Raw genomic sequence first — 19,791 nt, forward strand, 5'->3', positions numbered from 1 at the left:
CAGATTTATGATTGTATGCTTAATGTTTACGATAAAAACTGTCAAGCACAAAGCACAACATAAATTGGGTCAATAACTTCAAATGATGGCGAAAAGAGGTCATTGACAAAAAAATCGCCAGGACGCTCAAAATCCGTTTCCTCCACAGGAAACCTTCAGTAACTAGAGAACCAATAATGAGAGATCCACGATTGAAACTGTCCAATTTAGCTGATGAGATGGGTGTTCAAAAACCAGCAATTTGTTCCATGTTAACTGAAGACTTGGGTATGAAAATGGTTTCCGCCCATAGGGTACCAAAATTGTACTCTCCATCCCAAAAACTGGATCGAGTCGACTTTTGTAATGAAGATTCTGACCTTTTAGATGAAAACTGGAACCTGATTTATACTTCAGTAGTTGGATATGATACTTGGGTTTACTACTGTGATAATGAGACCAAACTATAATCTATGCAATGGAAACACAGGGGGTCACCGCCGCCCGTGAACTCAAAAGTGCAAAAATCTACCAAAAAATGGAAGATGACCATTTTCTGTGAAACCTAAGGTACCCTCCCTATAAAATTTATTGCCTGAAATACTACGATAAATGTGGCATCATATACAGAAAGCCCGAAGGAGCTGCATGCTACGGTTGAAAAGAAACGTGGGGTCAAAGAAAAGAGTTGGGTGCATCTTTGACACGACAACGCGTCACCAAATACCTCGCTGGTTTCGAGGGATGCTGCAGACGAAAATCGCTTCACCGTCATAAACCACCTCCCGTACAGTCCAGATTGGACCCTTACTGATTATTATTCGTTTCGAAAGTTGGACACAAACATCAAGGGGAAAGATGTTAAGGTGATAATGAAATCAAATCGTAAATTTTTGAGTATTTTCGAGGTAAATTTTACTGATTTACTGCTAGTGTTAATGTTAACCTACGGAACCGAAAAAAATCACAGCCTCCTAAATGTATTTGAAGTATGTTATTTCGTGAAAAGTGTGGTCAGAAACAGTGCGGAACATACCGTTTGAAAATCAATAATAAAACACCCACGTATATACGTATGAATGATAATCTCGCTTAATCTTCACGGGTAGGACACCATTCAGACAAAACAGCTACATTTTTTTTCATCCTCCTTGTAAAGATCAATCCTTGTATGTGAAGTTTGTGTGGATGCTTGTTCGGGACGAGTCTCTGCAGATTTTCCATACAATGCAATTAACATGGAGGATGCAAGTACGTACTTACGTATTCATGATGATATACGTGTATTTAGTGGTAAGTATTACAAAGTTGCATGCATGGAAAAAACCTGTTGGCAGACTTTGCTTAAGCCACATCCATATTTACACTACATAGTGATCTACAGATTTGACTTGCATGTGTATCAACTCTTGCTAAACTGGTCCATGCTATCAGCATAAATACGTAAATCATTACTGACCGGAGTACAGATGCCTATGACAATCAATACCGGTACTGGTAACAACGGGCATTACCGTTTAGTAATTTTGTGTGGTACTGAGAAATTTACAACTCGGAAACAAACTACTACCAATCAGGTAGGAAGTTATTACCAAATCAATACCAGTACACGGAGTATAAATTTATTTGACCCTACCAGATTTTTGATTGTGTTATGACTGATTTTTTTTTCTCGAGGTAGTAGGGGTGGATAAGCATATGTTTACGTACAATGAAAGACGTATAAATATATCTTCATACGAAGTACTTACAAAGTGCATGTTTCTTAAAAGTACCAAAAACCAGTATAGGAAGTAAGCTTTTATTCAATAATGCCAATTGGGACTAATTGTTTGCGGTTAATTAAATTTAATCCGTAACATTAGTAACATTGTCGTAGACTAAATTATGAAATAAAATGCTTTATTAAATATTTATTAAACCTTAATAAAATCATTGCCGAATAAATTATGGTATGCACATGGCTATTCATATGTATGTACCTGACAAGTGAAATCTACATAATCGACATGATGCTTCAATACGTACCATTAGTTATGTAGCATTTTTCCTTATGCATGTACTTTGGACAAAAATACAATGTTGGCTAATGATCACACATAAACCAGGCGTATTTTCAACACCGATAAAATATCCTGGCGTGATGTTTGGTATTTTTAAACACAACCGCATCTCCTTTAATACATACATAGAATTATTCAGGGGTGCAGGTTTGCTAAAAGGGGGCTACCCAATCATTGGAAAAGTAAGGATTCGTACCTTAAGCGAGCACGTGGATTCTATGAAACCACACTCTTAGAAATCTGGTATGGTCAAACAGATACTGATTCCTAGGTATTAAATGTACTACCATTTCGTATTGAGATTGTACCAGGCCGTAAAAATTTGCTAGTGAAATATGGTATAACTTTGATATTGAGCTATTACGGTGTTACTTACCAGTAGTAGAGTCATTTATGCATGGTATATTATTCTAATACTATATTTCTAAGAGAGCTGCTATATAATTTAAGCTCAAAAATTTGCAGGTTATTAATACCATTCTGCCAAATATCCTGAGTACCTGAATCTGCAGAATTGCATACATAAATACATAAGTCAGAAGCACATTTTTTCGAGATATTGCATTACATTTTTTATTAGCATGGATGCACATACATATGTGCATCCATATTACGTATTAGTTATGCAACTTTGCGATGCACATCTATCTTTATGACTTTTTAATTTAACCACGTTAAGCGAATTCCGTCGCATCGACTTATGTATGAAAATAGTTAGTTTTATTCGCCAGTCTAGACAAGAGTAAAAACCGGGTTTTCCGTGAAGGTGAACTATGTAGATATACATACATATATGTAAGTTAAGGCGAGTGAGATATCCGCACGTTACATTTTACCTCCAAGATTTGTAATCTTTTCTTGACTCCTTCCAAGTCATTTTCAATGTATATTTACATGTAATTGTTGTATGTATATGCAAATATGTACTTACTCTCGAGTCATACTGTATATATGCAATTAACTATGCTCAGCATCAATTAAATTTTGTGTTAATTTATAAATTGTATTTCTCCCATTTATTAAATTGCAAGATAAATATGGGTTCTCTACGGACACCGCACGAAACCCCACAACTGTGGCAGATCACTAACGTCTGGAGGACTTACGGTATCAAGTTCTATCCCGATATCGTTCGGCACCCTGGTCACGAGGATAAAAATGTATTCGTTGAGATCCTTAATAAATACTGAAAAATGTCACGTCAATCTTCGTAAGCCCGTAACCACGTAAACCATCGAATTTTTGACAAAAGTTACAAACATTTCTAAGTTAATTTTTGCTAACAAAATTACGAGGATTAAAGGCATGTTTTTCGTTCGTATCCTAATTTTTGAAGACTTATGTATGTTAGTGGTTACGGACTTTGGTGCGAAATTCTTCCATATTTGCATGCATTCATAAGTACTTTAACAGTACTTACCCAGTGTATTTGAAAGTGGTTTGCCTGTGGTATCGGTTTTCAATCGTGTATAAATTACTTGACCCAACCATTTGTATTTTAAAGTCGGCATTCAGATATTCTGGGTCGTTAGTCGACTGAAAATATGTATGCATTATCAAGACGAACTTTTGAAATAATCAACTTTCCCTAATTGTCATACATACATGAATAAATACGCGAGGATTGTTGGTTGGACTGAGGTGAATATTCCAAGTCCATTGTTGACTTCCGGTCCCAAGTGCAGAGCGGATCAAATAAGTTTGGGTTGACGCTAGAAAAGAAATATTGTTTCTAGCCAAAATTTTGTTTCGGAATGATTATTCAAAAATTTAGATGATTACACTCTTAGAAAATGCAATATCTTTTCATGAAGTAAAATGGAACGTTATGCGCTTTAAAGTAAACCTCACTTGATTCGAAGTAAAATGGTCAACTTCATTCAAAGTAATCACAAAAGTCACCAAATGTGGAGTAAAACCACTATTTTCTAATCCACAAAGTAAGCTATTATACCATTTAGAGTAAGCAAACCCCATTTAGAATATTCTTGGTCAAACCAGACGCTGACTTTTCCCTCGCTCTCATTACAACTCGCAGCTCAGCCAGTCAGTGCTGATAGTTAAGTTGATAATTAATTAATTAGTTAGTTAACTCATAAGCAAATAATGGAGGAAACGAGGGGGTTATTGCAACAATTTGGACGGGGACGCTGAAGGGTAAGAAATTCGCATAATTTACATAATTTATACATAAATTTAATTTACATTGCGTTTAATTTTTATTTTAATTGTATTTAAACAGATGACGATATTACGGACGAGACTCTGTTAATAATTTCAGGAGAAAATTGTCAGGTTTTCTACGTCATTTTAGGTCGCCTTTGGAATGCATTGTACAATTTGTGAGAACTTAGCTGGTATATCTTTGTTTTAAGTGCAAAACTAATATTAAAACTTTAGTATAACATTAAAAAAATTATCTTAAGTTAACAGGGTCCAGCGTTTACAAACATCCTCACTAGTGGTTCATAATAAGCAGGGTATTCCGACCCAGGGTTTTATTGGGTTGGGTTTTTTGGGTTTTAATGGGTTTTAATGGGTTGTTAACGAATAAAACCCATTGGGTTTTACCATGTTAAATGGGTTTTATTAGGGTTTTAATGGGTTTTATTCGGGTTTTAATGGGTTTTAACTGTGTTTCAGCTTAAAACTATATTCTAAAAGCTGAAAACAGCTGTCGTACGTTAGACGAAGTTGTTTCATGGCAGCTAAGCAGTTTATTTGATTAATACTGTAAGTTTTAAAAACCAGGAATAAATCAGCGAGTGCCATTACAAGTTTCAAGTGACAAAAATATTTAAAAATAATAATTTCGGAACGAGGTATGTTTAACTGAGCATACATAATTTAATTACATTTAATTTACATTTTGCTGTCATAATTAATACTTTTTTCCCGAATACTTCCTCTCATCTCAGCGAATAAATTAAACAAAATACTGTAGTATTTTTTAATTTATATAGTTTTTTAAAATGTTTCAAGACGATCTTAATTATCACCTCTGGAAAAATCCAGTACTTATGGACAGCGAAGTACTTTATTATGAGCAAAAGAAGTGTGTCTGTAAAAAGCACTTATTATATTCTCGATCATAATACATACGTACTTTCATTGCTCATAAGTACTCGATTTTTTCCAGAATTTTATAATACACGTTAAGATCGCATTGAAATTTTAAAGTTTAAAAACTTTTAAACAACTTGGATTTCATTATGATGAGAGGAAGTATTCGAGAAAAAGGTAATATATACTCTCATAAAGTATTAAACTATGATCAGTTAAACAGGACTATTTCGAAACGGATACAAATTTTAACATGGACAAGTAGGATTTGCATATTAATTGAAATTGGATTTGCAATAGTAGTGAAAATTGTTGTTCAATGTATTACTTATGTAAAACCTAATAAAACCCAATAAAACCCATAAAACCCATTAAAACCCAAAAAACCCATTAAAACCCATTAAAACCCCTGGGTCGTTACTTTTTGATTAAAACCCTGGGTTTTTCCGAAGCCTGATAATAAGGGTAATTTGTAATGCAATGTTGAATATGAAATAAAATATATTATTAAAGTACTAAATACTGCGACTACGCTTAAGTAACTTTTCCTGGGGTCATCAAAGCAAGAAAGTAAAGTCATAATCAACGCGATTTAGGGTTACGGTCGTTACCCTATTGGGCGCTCAGTTACCCTGTGAATATTGTTACAGGGTAAAATGGCTTACTTTGTGGCCGAGAGAGAGCGATTCGCTATAAGTGGGGTAGTGGCACTTTGGAAGTTATATCGAGTTATATTTTACGTCATATAAAGTATGGATTTCTAAGAGTGTAGTGTTAATGATTTCGAAAGATCTAATTATCACAGTCATGTACAATCATAGTTTTACGCTATTTAAACAGAGAGGGTATTTATTATGAGGTCGCATTGTTACCAAACAAAATTTCCAAGTTTGGAAAAAACTTGGAAAATGGAAAAATTTCCATTTTCCAAGTTTTTTTTCCCAACTTCGGAAATTTATTTGGGAATTGCGCATCTATTAGTTCGCAATTTTTTTTCAAAATTATGTTTCAGAAATGGGAACTGGTAAGGAATTCTTCTAGAATAAATACTTACCGATGTACTGTAGCCTGAACACTTGCGATAAGTCCGAGCAACTGATGACATGAGGAATTGCGTGTATTTTGTTTAAATCGGTGAAGATAGATCGGTAGACGCTGAGTGCCATCTATTTGCATAAACCATTCAATGGTTCAAATATTAAACTGTTTTAGTAAATGTGTTACGAAAACATATAAAAAAATTAAAGCGTTTTGCTGAATGGAGTGATTTGCTTACGCTGCTGTTAAACCTGTTAATTATTGTGTAAGAGACTCCAGGCTGAATTGGGATGATGGGAGGAGGCGTACTGGTGGTGGTACCTTGTGTAGTTGTAGTTGGTCTTGTAGTTGTAGGAGTGGTTGTAGTTGGCGTAGTAGTTGTGGGAGTGGTTGTAGTTGGCGTAGTAGTTGTGGGAGTGGTTGTAGTTGGCGTAGTAGTTGTGGGAGTGGTTGTAGTTGGCGTGGTAGTTGTGGGAGTGGTTGTAGTTGGCGTCGTAGTTGTGGGAGTGGTTGTAGTTGGTGTAGTAGTTGTAGGAGTGGTTGTAGTTGGTGTAGTAGTTGTAGGAGTGGTTGTAGTTGGCGTCGTAGTTGTGGGAGTGGTTGTAGTTGGTGTAGTAGTTGTAGGAGTGGTTGGAGTTGGCGTAGTCGTGGTTGGCGTAGTCGTGGTTGGCGTAGTCGTGGTTGGCGTAGTCGTGGTTGGCGTAGTAGTTGTGGGAGTGGTTGTAGTTGGTGTGGTTGTAGTTGGCGTGGTCGTAGTTGGTGTGGTTGATGCGGCTGTGGGTGCTTCCGTGGTATGTGTCGAACCTCTGTAAAATATTGTGATTCATAAAATTATAAAATATGTATTAACGCAAGCATGTATTCGCAGTTTGACACTAAACTTGCAGTTGTAAATCTTAGAACTATACATATTTTTATATTCAAATTTCCTTAGTATTGATTATACCCAGTCATTACTGTGTAAATTCCGATTGGAGTATGTATTTACTTACGTGGGGGGAGGAGTGGTCACGATGACGCAAGGCGTAACACCTTCGTGATCGCAGACAAGCATATCTTGATTCCACACCGTCCCCGGTGGACAGCATTGCACGACCGGGTCCCCATTCGTGCACTCGATGAACTTCCGGCAGTCGTAAGGATACGGGTGATAAGTGGGCACACCCTCCTCCCACGGGGGACACTCTACCATCTGACAATTCAAATGTTTCAAGCGTATGTATGCATTAAGTACTTACTTCAATTTTAACTGGAACAAATTTTATTTTACGAGCAAGAAAAAATAACCACACAGATATTTTCGCATGCAAAATTTTAACAGTGATACACCTGCTTTGAAAAATTTCTAAATTAGGTAAGTATGCTTAACCTTTAAATAGAGAAAGCTTGGAGCAATTGTGGGATTCAAATTTTTTTAAACACCACAATTTAAGCTTGGTGGGAAGTTTATTTTTACTTTTCATTCACATTTACATATGTACATACTTGGGGAAGCCCAAAAATTATAAATTTTGAATTTTTTTTTCATTTTTGTAAATTTCAAAAAGACTAATCTACTTTACCTGCGGTTCTCCATCACAAGTTTGGCATTCAATCCATTTTGCGCAGTGCAGAAATAAAATTGCAACGTTAAAAGTGAGCAGACGCATTTTCTTTAAAGCTAATAAAATTTGGCTAAGTGTAACCTTAATTAATTTAAATATTGACTCAATTTATGATACTGACACTGCTGCTCTTGGTAAATCTGCCCTTTTATTACGACTTGACCCACTTGTACATAAGTTCGACTGCATATCCAACTGCAATTGATAAGTGAATTAAGTTACGTAACTATGTATCTATATTTTTGTAGGATGTCATGTTAGGATGATCAAGATAATTATTTTTAATGATAAGACTAAAATTCATTGAATTTCGCCAGGAATTTGTTATCTTGTATGGAAATTAAAATTCTTCATAATATAAATTATCGGCAACCATCATTAAATGATTGATCGCGTCAGTTCGGATAAACCAGATTTATATAATTTCAAAGAATTATGTATATTCCTCTGACATCAAGCTTGTTAATTACATATCTGAAGTAATTTAGTCATCAATTATCGAATGAGCATACGATGCTTAAATAAAACGTAATCGTAATGTCGTAATGTCCCCTTATGGAGACAGGACCATTATTTCGTCTGAAATGCCGTTGTTGTTCAGCCCATAAGGTTAACACGAATTGAAGAACAAAATCAAAATTAGTTTAGGTTAGTTGAGCAGGAAATAAATTTAATAAAATGGAATTTGTAGGTGTGTGTATTAATTACGTAAAACACAATACATACATATGTACACTCCATCCACGCAGGTTTGAACTTTTACAGAAATTTATAATTCTGAGGAACTACGGCACTGCCAGTCTCAAAGTTCCCTGCCAGCATTATTTGAGGGGATTTTAGACTAACAGTGGCGTAGTTTCTCAGAATTCTCAATTTCTGTAAAAGTTGAAATCTGCGAGGATGGGTATTTGCTAATCCTAGGTAGCGTCAACTGCTCATTGTTAACTTTTTGTCCGTCCATCTGTAAGCAGAATGTCTCCAGAATACATTGACCTAATCCAACGCCGTTCCTATAATTATCATCCAACAAATAGCTTGAAAAAGGGGCACCAAGCCTTGATCTTCAACTTGGCTTTGGCGAGAGGTTATATTCAAAATTTGTCATTAATTATGATACGCTGCGTCGTTTTAAAACTTTACAACGAATTCAACGCCGCCAATATTTTATACCCCCGACCAACCCATTATCCGTGAAGGCGAGGTATTAAAAATTCAAATTTTAAGTGAGAAAAATCGTTAGTTGTACGAACAAAATACCTTAACTCGTCTCAAATTGCCTCGATCCTCAAAAAATCATGCTCTAATTAATCGTAGTAACAAATTTAATATTCTTCCACCAAGTTATTTATTACCAAAATAACAACAAATTCCTTTTAACAGCTTCATAAATACACAAAATATGCACTTATCAATATGACAGCTTAACCTTTTTAGCGGGTTGCACCGCCGTCGGACCAAGCCGGGTATCGGCACCGGAGCCCGTGTGAAAAATCCAGTCCGATTCGTGGGTCACGGTCATCCCTAATTTTTCATGGAGTTGGACATAGCTCCGATTATTCTGCGCGGACGAGCTGACCGGCGCCAAACCCTCTTTGGCCATCTCTTGTAACAGGAATTTGAAACATTTCGTTGCGCAGCCTTGTCGCCGGAATGGTGCCGACGTTGTTATCGGACCGATAAGCCCATATCCAGACACGAGCGCGGCCGCCATCAATTGATCGCCACAGTACACGCCGGCGGACAGGCTGTTCTCGATGATCCGTTTGACATAGATGGCCGTCCCGGCACGGGAAGATTTCCAATTTTCCAGGATAAATTTTACGCCTTGGATTCGTTCCAGTTTTTTTACGGAAACGCCATCTCCGTCACTCCTATGATATAAAGAAGTAGATATTCAAATAAACTAATTCCAAGGCTGGAGCTTAACTAAAATTTTAAGAGTTCAAATTATTGGCGTGAGTTTTTTACACCCGTGCCAGTGGAAAGTAGACATTTTCAAAATTTTATGTACACAATTTAAAAGCGAAAACAAGTTTAATAAGGGGCAAAAATCTATCCAATAATCCGGAAAAATAAAATTGTTGATTTTGCCGTCTCAAGATCGTCTGTAGTGAACTGGAATTTTTTTTTCTTAAATCCGTCCGACTGAAAGAGTCGGATAGATTTTTTTGGATAACCCGCAATCGGATTAGGTATATGTTTAATCCAAAGAATGGAGCGGATATTTTTCAATATCCAAAAAAGGATAGGATTGGATCGAGTTTTTGAAAACGTTGATCCAACTAAATTCTGAATTGTATAAACCCAAAAATAAATATTCACTTTCAGTAATTTCTGCTAATTTGTTGCTGTTACTTACTGGGAGCCAAACTTTTCTGCGTCCTCTTTGCTAATCCAGTATGAATAAGCGGGATTAAAAATCACAGAATTTCGGAACTTCCTCGTATCAATTTCGAAAATGAGGGTGGAAATCCTCCTGTCGACACAAACAAAAAGATGTGGTCCCACCCAGTCGATTGTTTTAGTCGATGCAAACGCGTCTCGGGTGTACTCCGATGGCTCGAACTTCTCCGGAAGCGAGATATTTATATCTTGGCCGTAATCCTGGGAAACAAGGTACAAATAAGTATATTTGAAAACAGTAAATCCAAGGTTAAAAGAAAAGCATGAATTTAGAATTTTGCAAATTTTTAAAAAAGTGAAACTTTTATTTCTTACAAAACTTTATGTACATACATATTTAGCTTAACAAATTCTCCGAGTTCTTCTCAATTTATTAACTTCAAATGTGAAAAATGGTGGCAAAAATAAAAATACTTTGCGTTAAAATCTCACAGAAACTTAATTTCTAAATGAATTATTTACATGAATACACAAATAAGGAAATTAAATAATATTCCATAAAAAAGCTTGCTTGTTCAAATTACAAAAAAATGCATGATTATTTTTTTAAAGTACATACATACTTACTTCTCTCGTAAATGTGATCATAATTACTGCATCCTCTCCAAGATTCCCATCCAGACTGAAGCATTTCATTTCAGACGTGAATTTATGCAGAGTTGATGCCATGTTGAAAACCTGCCAAATTACGACAATAGTTTAATCCAGGTTAATTACATTATTTCTCGGTATTAAATTTGCAACCCCTTGGTAAGAAAATTATATCTGTAAAAAATTTCTACAGATATGGTAAAACTTAATGTTGTAAAACGTAATTTAATACGTGCTATTACTACACGGTATTACTTTTCAATACCAGTTCGGCAGAGTCACATATGTATGAATCCGCTCATGATTATATTAATAATGGATTTCTAAGAGTGATCATTGGTAATTGATTACTATTGGTTTACTCACATTCCCAGAGTATGGCAACCTTTTCTTTAACACCGCAACTATTTTTGAATGATCTTCCTCTTTAACGAGATGAAATGCGTCGACGGCACCATTTTTCTCCATTTAATCCAAAAGTTTTTATTTTAAATTACAAATTTGTTGGACCGAATAACTGACTCAGTTAATGTGTAGCAACTGAATGCATGATTACTTTTTACCGGAGGGATCTTATCAGCCAGCCTGATAAGAATATTCACGTTGAAGCGGGTGGAATGCAATCGTTACGCAATGCGAGAGACACATTGTCACCAAGTGATACGTAATGGGCGTGCTCACATTATCCGAAAGTAAAAGATCGTACATATTAAAATTTTGAGGAATTTGTCACATTTCAAAAAAACTTTTTGCTGAAAATCCATGTCATTTGTGTCTGAAAATTTACCATTAAATGTACATATTTCGTATATGTGGGAGTTGCAATGCGGAATTTTCATTGACGTGAGTTCACCTAAAATATGGTGTTTTTCTGATAAATGACGGACCCAGCAAAGGGATAATTTGTAATCTCGACATGATTCACGACGAATCCAATAATTGATTATTGATAGTGGACTCTTGCTTGTCATTTTTATGCGGCAAGAAATATTCGCAGACAATACTCAAGTATGAATGTATGAACTATGTAGGTGTATCAACTTCAAGTTGAAATTTTATTTTGCGGTTAAAATATATCTTCGAAGTTTGCTTAGAAGTTGTACATACATACATATTGGGAATAAAATCTAGATTAAATTCTGACAAGTTTGCTAGTTTAATGGTATCGTGTCGGGTGATTGGAATCAATCAAAATTTCAATTTCATGACACCAGGCCAAATAATAATAACGGCATCGTAAATTGTTTTACGATTAGTCGAATAAATATTTGATTCATTGCTGGCTTTGAATACTATGTACATATGTATTTCTTCATTTTTCATGTCGACAACTATTTTGCCGATATTTATTGTACTTACTTCGAAATGCATAAAATCATTTTTAAATTCATACTTATTTAAGTAGACACATGCACTCTTAGAAATCCAGTATCAAAATATGTAATACCTAGTAGTATTTATATACGCATCCAGCAAAGTGGCATTGCTAAGTTACATATTCTGTGCAATAATACTAAAATGTCACCATATCGGTGAAAAAATTTTACAGACTGGGATACATAATTTTAACAGTAGTATGTAAGTTTAATTTGGCTACCGAGAACTCAATGCATGCCTGACCATACTAGATTTCTAACAGTGTACATAGGTATTTAGGTACATACGCTCGTGCTTTCAAGGTTGAGAAAGTAATTTCTAAATTACATTATATGTATGTATGTACGCACTAGAATTATGAATATGAATATCTTGGAATATGAGTATTTACATCTGTAAATGTGATTTGGCTTGATCAGTTCTGGATTATTTGAAATTCATCCACGTATTGGTTATGCAAATAAATGTGTAAGCAATACTTTCCACCAAGGCAATTAAGATTTTAGCTAGATTACCCATCTTTTGTTAGAGCGATATTCATTTATGACTCTGCAAACTGCAAGTATTTTAATACTGTCTAGTAACAGCTACGCATTAATACCAATTTGGTAGAAAATTTTTACGAAGCAGTATAATTCTAATACCAACCGGTAGCAAAGTTTAATATGGAGAAATGAATAACTGCCTTACTTCTCTACATTTCTAACATTGTTCATGAGCACCACACGTAACCGAACGAATTTAAAGAGTAAACTTTCTCATCCTGGACTTGACCGACAAAAAATGAACGGCACAAAATTCGTTCCATGTTTATACATACACAATCCTGTCTCGTCATCATTTCACACTTCATGAAAAAAAATATTATCTATTAAAATTTAAATCATTAAAATTTAGTAACGCATGTACATCCTATCTTAAATTTAACACGATTCATACAATTCCTATGTGTTTATCTTCAACACCATGTTTCAATAAAAAATTACACATTATAAAAAATAAATAAAAGGAGTACGGTAAATTAAGCTTCGGGCAATTTCAAATTTGTATAAGCAGTAATTATTGAAAGTAAGTTATCGATTAAACCTAATCTCAAAATATTGATGTAAAACATTATGAAATATATTACCTAAGTTGCCATGGTTACCAAATAAACATATGTACATACATACTGGCAATTTTGTACATACATAATTAATATGCACAAACATAATCAGATACCCAACTTAATATTATTTTTTTTATTTATATAAAATTCTGTGTTTGTCATAGATCATGGGAGCTACACAAACAACCTTCTGCAACGAGGCGGATATCCCGATAAGCACCGGCTTATCTGTCCTCATCACTTACTACTTCACCGAGACGCTCCTCCCCCAGCAGTGCGTCACCTATAACGTGGGTCGCGTCTGGTTTACCGCTTTTGCCCACCTGTCCTCCGGCTACGACCCGGACAGCGGATTCGGTCAAATTTACTTCCTCACGAACGAAACTACTGCGGTCGGCGTGCAAGTAACGCCCGCTTTGATCCCGATAGTACCCGGGTTACTGAAATATTTACGGGTCACCCGGCGCGAGGCGAAGTACATCATGGCTGCCAGTCCCGCCTTTGTCGAGGACGATTTCGACGCCGTGGCGAATGCTTACATGGCCGCGGCTTGCAGTGTTTATACGCAATCGACAGGATATTATGCGGGAAGTAGTCATAAAATATGGGTCACTGGGGGACCTAAAAGGACAATTGCGAAAATTGATGATTACGAAGTTCCCGCACATATTATTCCGTATAAGAAAAGTTTTCGACCGTTCCAGATGGAAATCGATTAGTGTGTAATATGAATAAAGTTTAGGGCTAACTAATTAAAAGATTTGCAATTTCTTCCTTATTTGTTACAAATGACGATTTGTTTATTTGTTACAAATGACGATTTATATTTCTGTATTTATTTATTTATTGATAATAAACTCGAATGTTATCGGTTTGATACTCATGGCTTGATAATCACTTGTCGCATATTTATGTCAGTACATATGTACAAGTCGTATTTTCCCTATCTAAAAAACTTCACACTATTAAAAACATGTAACCCTTTCTAAAAAGTAAAGGCACTCTAAAAAAATTGAATAAACTATACCAAATCCAGGCTAACGTTGACTTGGTGAAGAGTAAAATTTACTATATGTAGTTTACTTATTTAAAATGAAATTCAGAGTGCATTTCACTTTTCAAAAAGGGTAACATAATTTTTAAGAGTGTAATCAAATGCGAAAAAATAAATTAGGAATTGTTACATTCATCAAATAATGCAACAAATATTTTCATAGTTATAATTTATTTTCTTTGTAAAGATGAGATGAAAATGCAAAAATCGTTGTGACAGGAAATGTCAACCCCTTTTTCCTCATGTCGTAAATAAATTGATTGCTTACTTAACTTTTGATTTTCATCAATAAACGAATTTCCTCTTGGTTTTTAACCAGGTAGTTTTCACGTTTGGTTTTTCCCGACGGGAAAATTAATTAATGTTATGTTACTGGGTATTACATATGTTGATGATATACACTTACATGGGTGAAGCAATGTCATAGGTATTACATATGTACATAAACTTGGGTAAAAATGCATTACCGGTTAAATTATGCATTCATAATATCCGATAATCTACAACCACTTGTCTTACACAATAATTATGTAACAACCTATTTACTTTGCGTCATGTCCTTTTAAAGTATTGCTAATGCAAAAATCAGAGGTTTTTCCATTTTTATAAATAATTAGCGTGCGAACTGGAAGGTGGTCAAGCCGGGTAAGAAGTTAAGATGTTGAGGTGGGTGTTATTTATGTACGTATGTAGGTATGTACATATGTGGGAACAAAAGAGACTAGACGTCTGGTGATTGCATATGCATTCTCATTTGCATGCTTCACCGGAATTGTTACATAATTAATGAATCTTCTGTAGCAAACGCATGTACAAAAGTAGCTTCAAAATCACTACTTCACTCCAACCATGCCTACCATAGTGCGGAAATGATTAATTTAACTATTTTTCATCTATAGATTATATTTTAGTAAAAATCTCATTTCGCCCCGCCCACACCCCGTGCTGCCGAGGGAGGGCGTGGTCCAATTAACCCTAAAAGTTTGTATGTTTGATGACACAAACCTATCTCGATTATCTCGACTTAGGAGGGGAGGTTGTGTACTATCAACTCCCGGATCTCGAATATGTTGTAGTTTCCCATGAATGAACAAGAACCCTGAAGAGGTTTGATTCCATGGCCACATTTGCGCCCGCCACACCCACCCAAAGGTGCCCAAAAATCGCTTTCACTCCAACTTTCACTCATTCAAAACCATGCCAAAAATCCAATTTTACTCCGATTTTCAAATTTCTTCCACCATTATACTCCCAGATAGTTGCTTTCTTATTTCCACTTTTTTTGATGATTATTTCGCAGGCATAATTTGTTTTCTTGATTACTACCACAATGCTTGTTCAGAATTTTAAATTTTAATAATACTACCCGATACGCAAATATCATTGAATTTGCGCAAAAGTGATATAGCAAATCTGCTGCAACCGATGGCCGCCGAAATTGTGCAGATTTGTTGGTAATCGTTGCGCAGAATTGATTATCAGTGCAACGCATTATTTGCGGGAGTTTTGACGCAGAAATCACTATGAATTATTGCGTCATTTTGCTTAACATTTCTGCAGATATTTCTCCCGTGATTTTCACGCAAATTATTTGCAACTTTTCCATGCTTCTTTTATGCAGTTTGTATGAAGAAATTAAGATTATTTTAAAACGAATATAACACGTTAAATGATTTATTAAATATGAATTGCATTTAAATAGGAACTGCATAGGAACATTTATGCAAAGGAAACCACATATTTGGTCTCTGCCAGATTTAATTAACCAACATTTCTGACGAATTGCGCTTCTATCTATTATTAACATTGCAAATAATTGACTAACTTTATAAATACCTCAGATATTACTTTTATGGTCGGGAATTTCACTAAAACTATAAATAACGAAACTGATGTATACCATCATTACTGCTAACGTGAGTTAAATTTTCAAATAATGACGTGCTCGGGACAATAATGTTGTTCTCTGGAATATAACCGACGTATCGGAGTCTGTGTCCACGTTTGAAATTTCTTCTGTTAAGATGAGCTTGTTCATGGCTTCTCCATATATTTCTAAATGGGAATAAAATTTAATTTTAGCTCCGATCAGTGATATTTGATAAGAATGAATTTTTACCATAACCTCCTAAAATTGTTGAGTAAGGAACTTGTTTCCACGGATCTTGGGGGGCGGAAGCACTTTTAATTAGATTTCGTAACTTTGGACTTGAGCAAGGGGGTCAGGAACAAATCTTCTTTCCTTTAGCCAGCCACAGGGACGCCACGAGGTCAACAGGAATATAATTTTTGCTGTTTGGCTTTAACTCGACGATTGAATACTTGGAAGACATATTTTGTGTCTGAGCCCTACCCTTCTTAACAGGGTAGAGGAATGCTATACGATCGACCACGAGTTAAAAAAGCAATGGCGGCGAAGAAATAATTACGCAAAATATTCGCAGAATCTATGCAACTTTCTCGTCTTCCCTGAGCGAAAAAATTTTGAAAGTTTTAGCACATAATTTACGCAACTTTTGTGCCCAATATCATCAATTTATTACTTCATCGGTGGCACGCATAGAAGTTGCGTGATTTATTCGCAGGCTACTCTCAGTTTTTAATATATGCAATACGATGCACATTTTCTTCGTCATTTTTCAGTATATTTTTAGCATATCAGTAAGTTGCTAATAAATTACGCAAAAGCTCAGTAGCTTATGGAAATTTCCGCAATGCAACTAAATGCAACGCAGTTTTTGCGTAGTTCTCATATTTCCTTGCTGATCGGGTAAGAATTTCAAAAAGTTGAGTTTGAAGTTGGAAATAAGAAAGCAACTATCTGGGAGTATAATGGTGAAAGAAATTTGAAAATCGGAGCAAAATTGGATTTTTGGCATGGTTTTGAATTAGTGAAAGCTGGAGTGAAAGCGATTTGTGGGCACCTTTGAGTGGGTGTGGCGGGCGCAAATGTGGTCATGGAGTCAAACCACTTCAGGGTTGTTGTTCATTCGTGGGACACTACAACATTTCCAAAGGGCATCGAGATCCGGGAGTTGATAGTACACAACCTCTCCTCCTTACAATGCAAGTCTTTTACGTGTACAACTCACTAGGGACACTCACGACCTGTCGTTTGACTCCAGGGTACCCATTATGTTTTTTAGAATCTACTTGGACCCCAGATGAAGGATTCATTCATATTTCCGTGTAAAACTCATATTTGGCGCCATGGCGTGGCGCCAAATTCGCCAAATTTGATGGTTTTTCATTTTAAAACCGCCGTAACTTTTGAAATCCTGGACGGATTTTCAAAATTTTTGACAAAAATCATGACAAGGAGTTCAACTTTCGTATTCTATGAAATTTTTTCCAAAATTATCGCTTTTAACTTTTCGCAAAATTTCGAAATTTCGGGTTCGTCGAAAGAATGCTAAAAATATCTCAAAAATAAAAATTTTTTTATTTTTATTTTTTTCTCTAAAATTTCGACTTTTCTGATCATCTTAAGCATAAAATTTTAAAAATCCGACATAAACTTCAAAAGTTATGGGGGTTTGAAATTGGTCGAAAATGCAAATTTTTAAGTTTGGCGCCACGCCATGGCGCCAAATATGAGTTTTACACGGAAATATGAATGGATCCTTCATCTGGGGTCCTAGTAGATTCTGAAAAACATAGTGGGTACCCTGGACTCAAACGACAGGTCGTGAGTGTCCCTTGTCAGATCTGGTTGAGAACAATTTTATTTTGTTCACCACAAAAAATAAGCATACCCGTGTTTTTTCATTTTTCATAATGCGCTAATTTGAGCGCGGGGCGCGAATTTTAAAACATTTTTCAGCCAAAAGCTCGGTTTTTAAAAATTCCACAAATTTTCGAATTTTTGCGCGAATCAAAAAATTCGAAAATATTTCTGTTTAGAATGACTTACTTGACTTATTAAAAATCCACATGCTTTATTTTTTGAGAAATTAAAAATTTTAAAGAGTTTATAATTTTAATGAATTTCAAAAACTGGCAAAAAATTCTGAAATTCAAATTTCGACACAATTGGATTTTTCGTAAGTCAGGTAAATCATTCTGAAGAGACATGTTTTCGAATTTTTGAATTCGCGCTAAAATTCGAAAAATGTTGAAAATTTACAGGACTTTTAAAAATGAAGGTTTTGGCTGAAAAATGGTTTAAAATTCGCGACACGCGCTCAAATTAGCGCATTATGAAAAATGAAAAAATACGGGTATGCTTATTTTTTGTGGTGAACAAAATAAAATTGGTCCCAACCCGATCTGAGTTGTACACGTAAAAGACTTGCATTGCTAGTCCTGCATTATCCTGCTTACAGACCGACAGACAACCGGGCAGATAAACTCTTCGCATAAAGTAGCCGAAGCTACTTAATAAGTCATTGGGCAAATACGAGGAAACTTTGACAGAATTATAATCGGGACCAGGCTTTACACACATATATAAACTTTCATGTAATTATCTACCTTTAATGAGTAAGTTTAAGGATAAATTTGAATCAAAATTATTCAAATAACACATTTATTACATTTTCAGGCATATTTTATAGTTTGTGAAATCTGTCTATATGTACCTGAAAGGACTGTTTGATGAAGATTATCAAAATGATATCCCCGTCTAGTTCCATGCATTTTTACGGATTATTATTGCGCAATAGGTGTATGTAGTACGTGGGAGCCGGATGTGTGCACAGTGCTAATTTCTCGTTAATTGATTAAATTATATAATACGTCTAGACATTGTAAAATAAAAATGGAACTTTTTCCGGGTAGAACAATTCATCATATGATGGTTAGACCCATCGCGATGACCGCACTCTTAGAAATCCAGTATTAAAATAGTACCACGTGGTATTCATATGTGTATGACTCCAACAAAGTAATATCATTGATCAGCAATACCGCTGAAGCGTGGGGACACGCGGACAATGTCGCCATGGTTAATTCATGGCCATGTTATGCAAACCCCTCCCTTGCCTATCCTGCAATGTTAATGTTCCCACGGCTTCCGAGCCCAGTAAATACCGCGTAGTAATTTAAGCTTGGTATTAAAGTTTTACCATATCGATGTCAAAATTTTACAGACCGGTGTAATTTTTATACATTTAAATTTTAATATACAGAAATTAATACCTGTCCGACTATCCCAAATTTCTAACAGTGTGCATACATAATTTATCAAACTACTTAAGTTTCGTGCCTGAAATGAGTACCATCTTTTTTTCGTGAAAATATCAATCTTTTGGTAATGGCATGCTAATTTTCCTGAACTTCCTGAACTTCAGAAATTTTGCGCAAATTGATTCCAGGTTGTATGTAAGTAGATACATTATAATAAATTATGATAACAATCCTCCAGTTGACGCAGACCAAACAATAATTGAGATGCAATACGGTACCCACGACTGGAATGTACCTTAATATGCACCAGATTCATACCCACTTCAAAGGAAACGCAAGCTTAATTCCCACACATTATCCTTGCAGACCATTACCTTGCATTGT

General features: G+C 35.4%; 3 protein-coding genes across 3 annotated transcripts; 1 reads left to right on the forward strand and 2 right to left on the reverse strand.

Annotated features, from left to right (window-relative positions):
- Positions 1-6,397: 6,397 nt before the first annotated feature.
- LOC110861887 (histidine-rich glycoprotein) lies at positions 6,398-7,335 on the reverse strand. Its single transcript, XM_022111020.1, has 3 exons — positions 7,136-7,335; positions 6,994-7,045; positions 6,398-6,949 (listed from the first exon to the last, which is right to left on the reverse strand). The coding sequence occupies exons 1-3, from the start codon at positions 7,333-7,335 to the stop codon at positions 6,398-6,400; spliced, it is 804 nt and encodes a 267-aa protein (XP_021966712.1).
- Positions 7,336-9,073: 1,738 nt separating this feature from the next.
- LOC110861960 lies at positions 9,074-11,287 on the reverse strand. The gene is made up of 4 exons (XM_022111095.2): positions 11,108-11,287; positions 10,718-10,828; positions 10,107-10,351; positions 9,074-9,618 (listed from the first exon to the last, which is right to left on the reverse strand). Exons 1-4 carry the CDS (start codon positions 11,207-11,209, stop codon positions 9,156-9,158), a joined length of 921 nt encoding a protein of 306 aa, XP_021966787.1. The 5' UTR covers positions 11,210-11,287; the 3' UTR covers positions 9,074-9,155.
- Positions 11,288-12,904: 1,617 nt separating this feature from the next.
- On the forward strand, positions 12,905-14,105 carry LOC110861975. The gene is made up of 2 exons (XM_022111106.2): positions 12,905-13,186; positions 13,391-14,105. Exon 2 carries the CDS (start codon positions 13,394-13,396, stop codon positions 13,943-13,945), a length of 552 nt encoding a protein of 183 aa, XP_021966798.1. The 5' UTR covers positions 12,905-13,186; positions 13,391-13,393; the 3' UTR covers positions 13,946-14,105.
- Positions 14,106-19,791: the final 5,686 nt, after the last annotated feature.

This window comes from Folsomia candida, unplaced genomic scaffold (assembly GCF_002217175.1).
Source record: "Folsomia candida strain VU population unplaced genomic scaffold, ASM221717v1 Fcan01_Sc047, whole genome shotgun sequence".
NCBI classification, from domain to species: domain Eukaryota; kingdom Metazoa; phylum Arthropoda; class Collembola; order Entomobryomorpha; family Isotomidae; genus Folsomia; species Folsomia candida.

Excerpts from the sequence above, each read along its gene's own strand:
- LOC110861887 (XM_022111020.1), bottom strand. The coding sequence starts at position 7,335 with ATGGTAGAGTGTCCCCCGTGGGAGGAGGGTGTGCCCACTTATCACCCG. Across the intron at positions 7,046-7,135 it reads GTGACCACTCCTCCCCCCAC|TTCTAAGATTTACAACTGCA; the intron begins GTAAGTAAATAC and ends AAATATGTATAG. Across the intron at positions 6,950-6,993 it reads AACTGCGAATACATGCTTGC|AGGTTCGACACATACCACGG; the intron begins GTTAATACATAT and ends AATATTTTACAG.
- LOC110861960 (XM_022111095.2), bottom strand. The coding sequence starts at position 11,209 with ATGGAGAAAAATGGTGCCGTCGACGCATTTCATCTCGTTAAAGAGGAA. Across the intron at positions 10,829-11,107 it reads GGTTGCCATACTCTGGGAAT|GTTTTCAACATGGCATCAAC; the intron begins GTGAGTAAACCA and ends GTAATTTGGCAG. Across the intron at positions 9,619-10,106 it reads GCAGAAAAGTTTGGCTCCCA|GAGTGACGGAGATGGCGTTT; the intron begins GTAAGTAACAGC and ends TTTATATCATAG.
- LOC110861975 (XM_022111106.2), top strand. The coding sequence starts at position 13,394 with ATGGGAGCTACACAAACAACCTTCTGCAACGAGGCGGATATCCCGATA.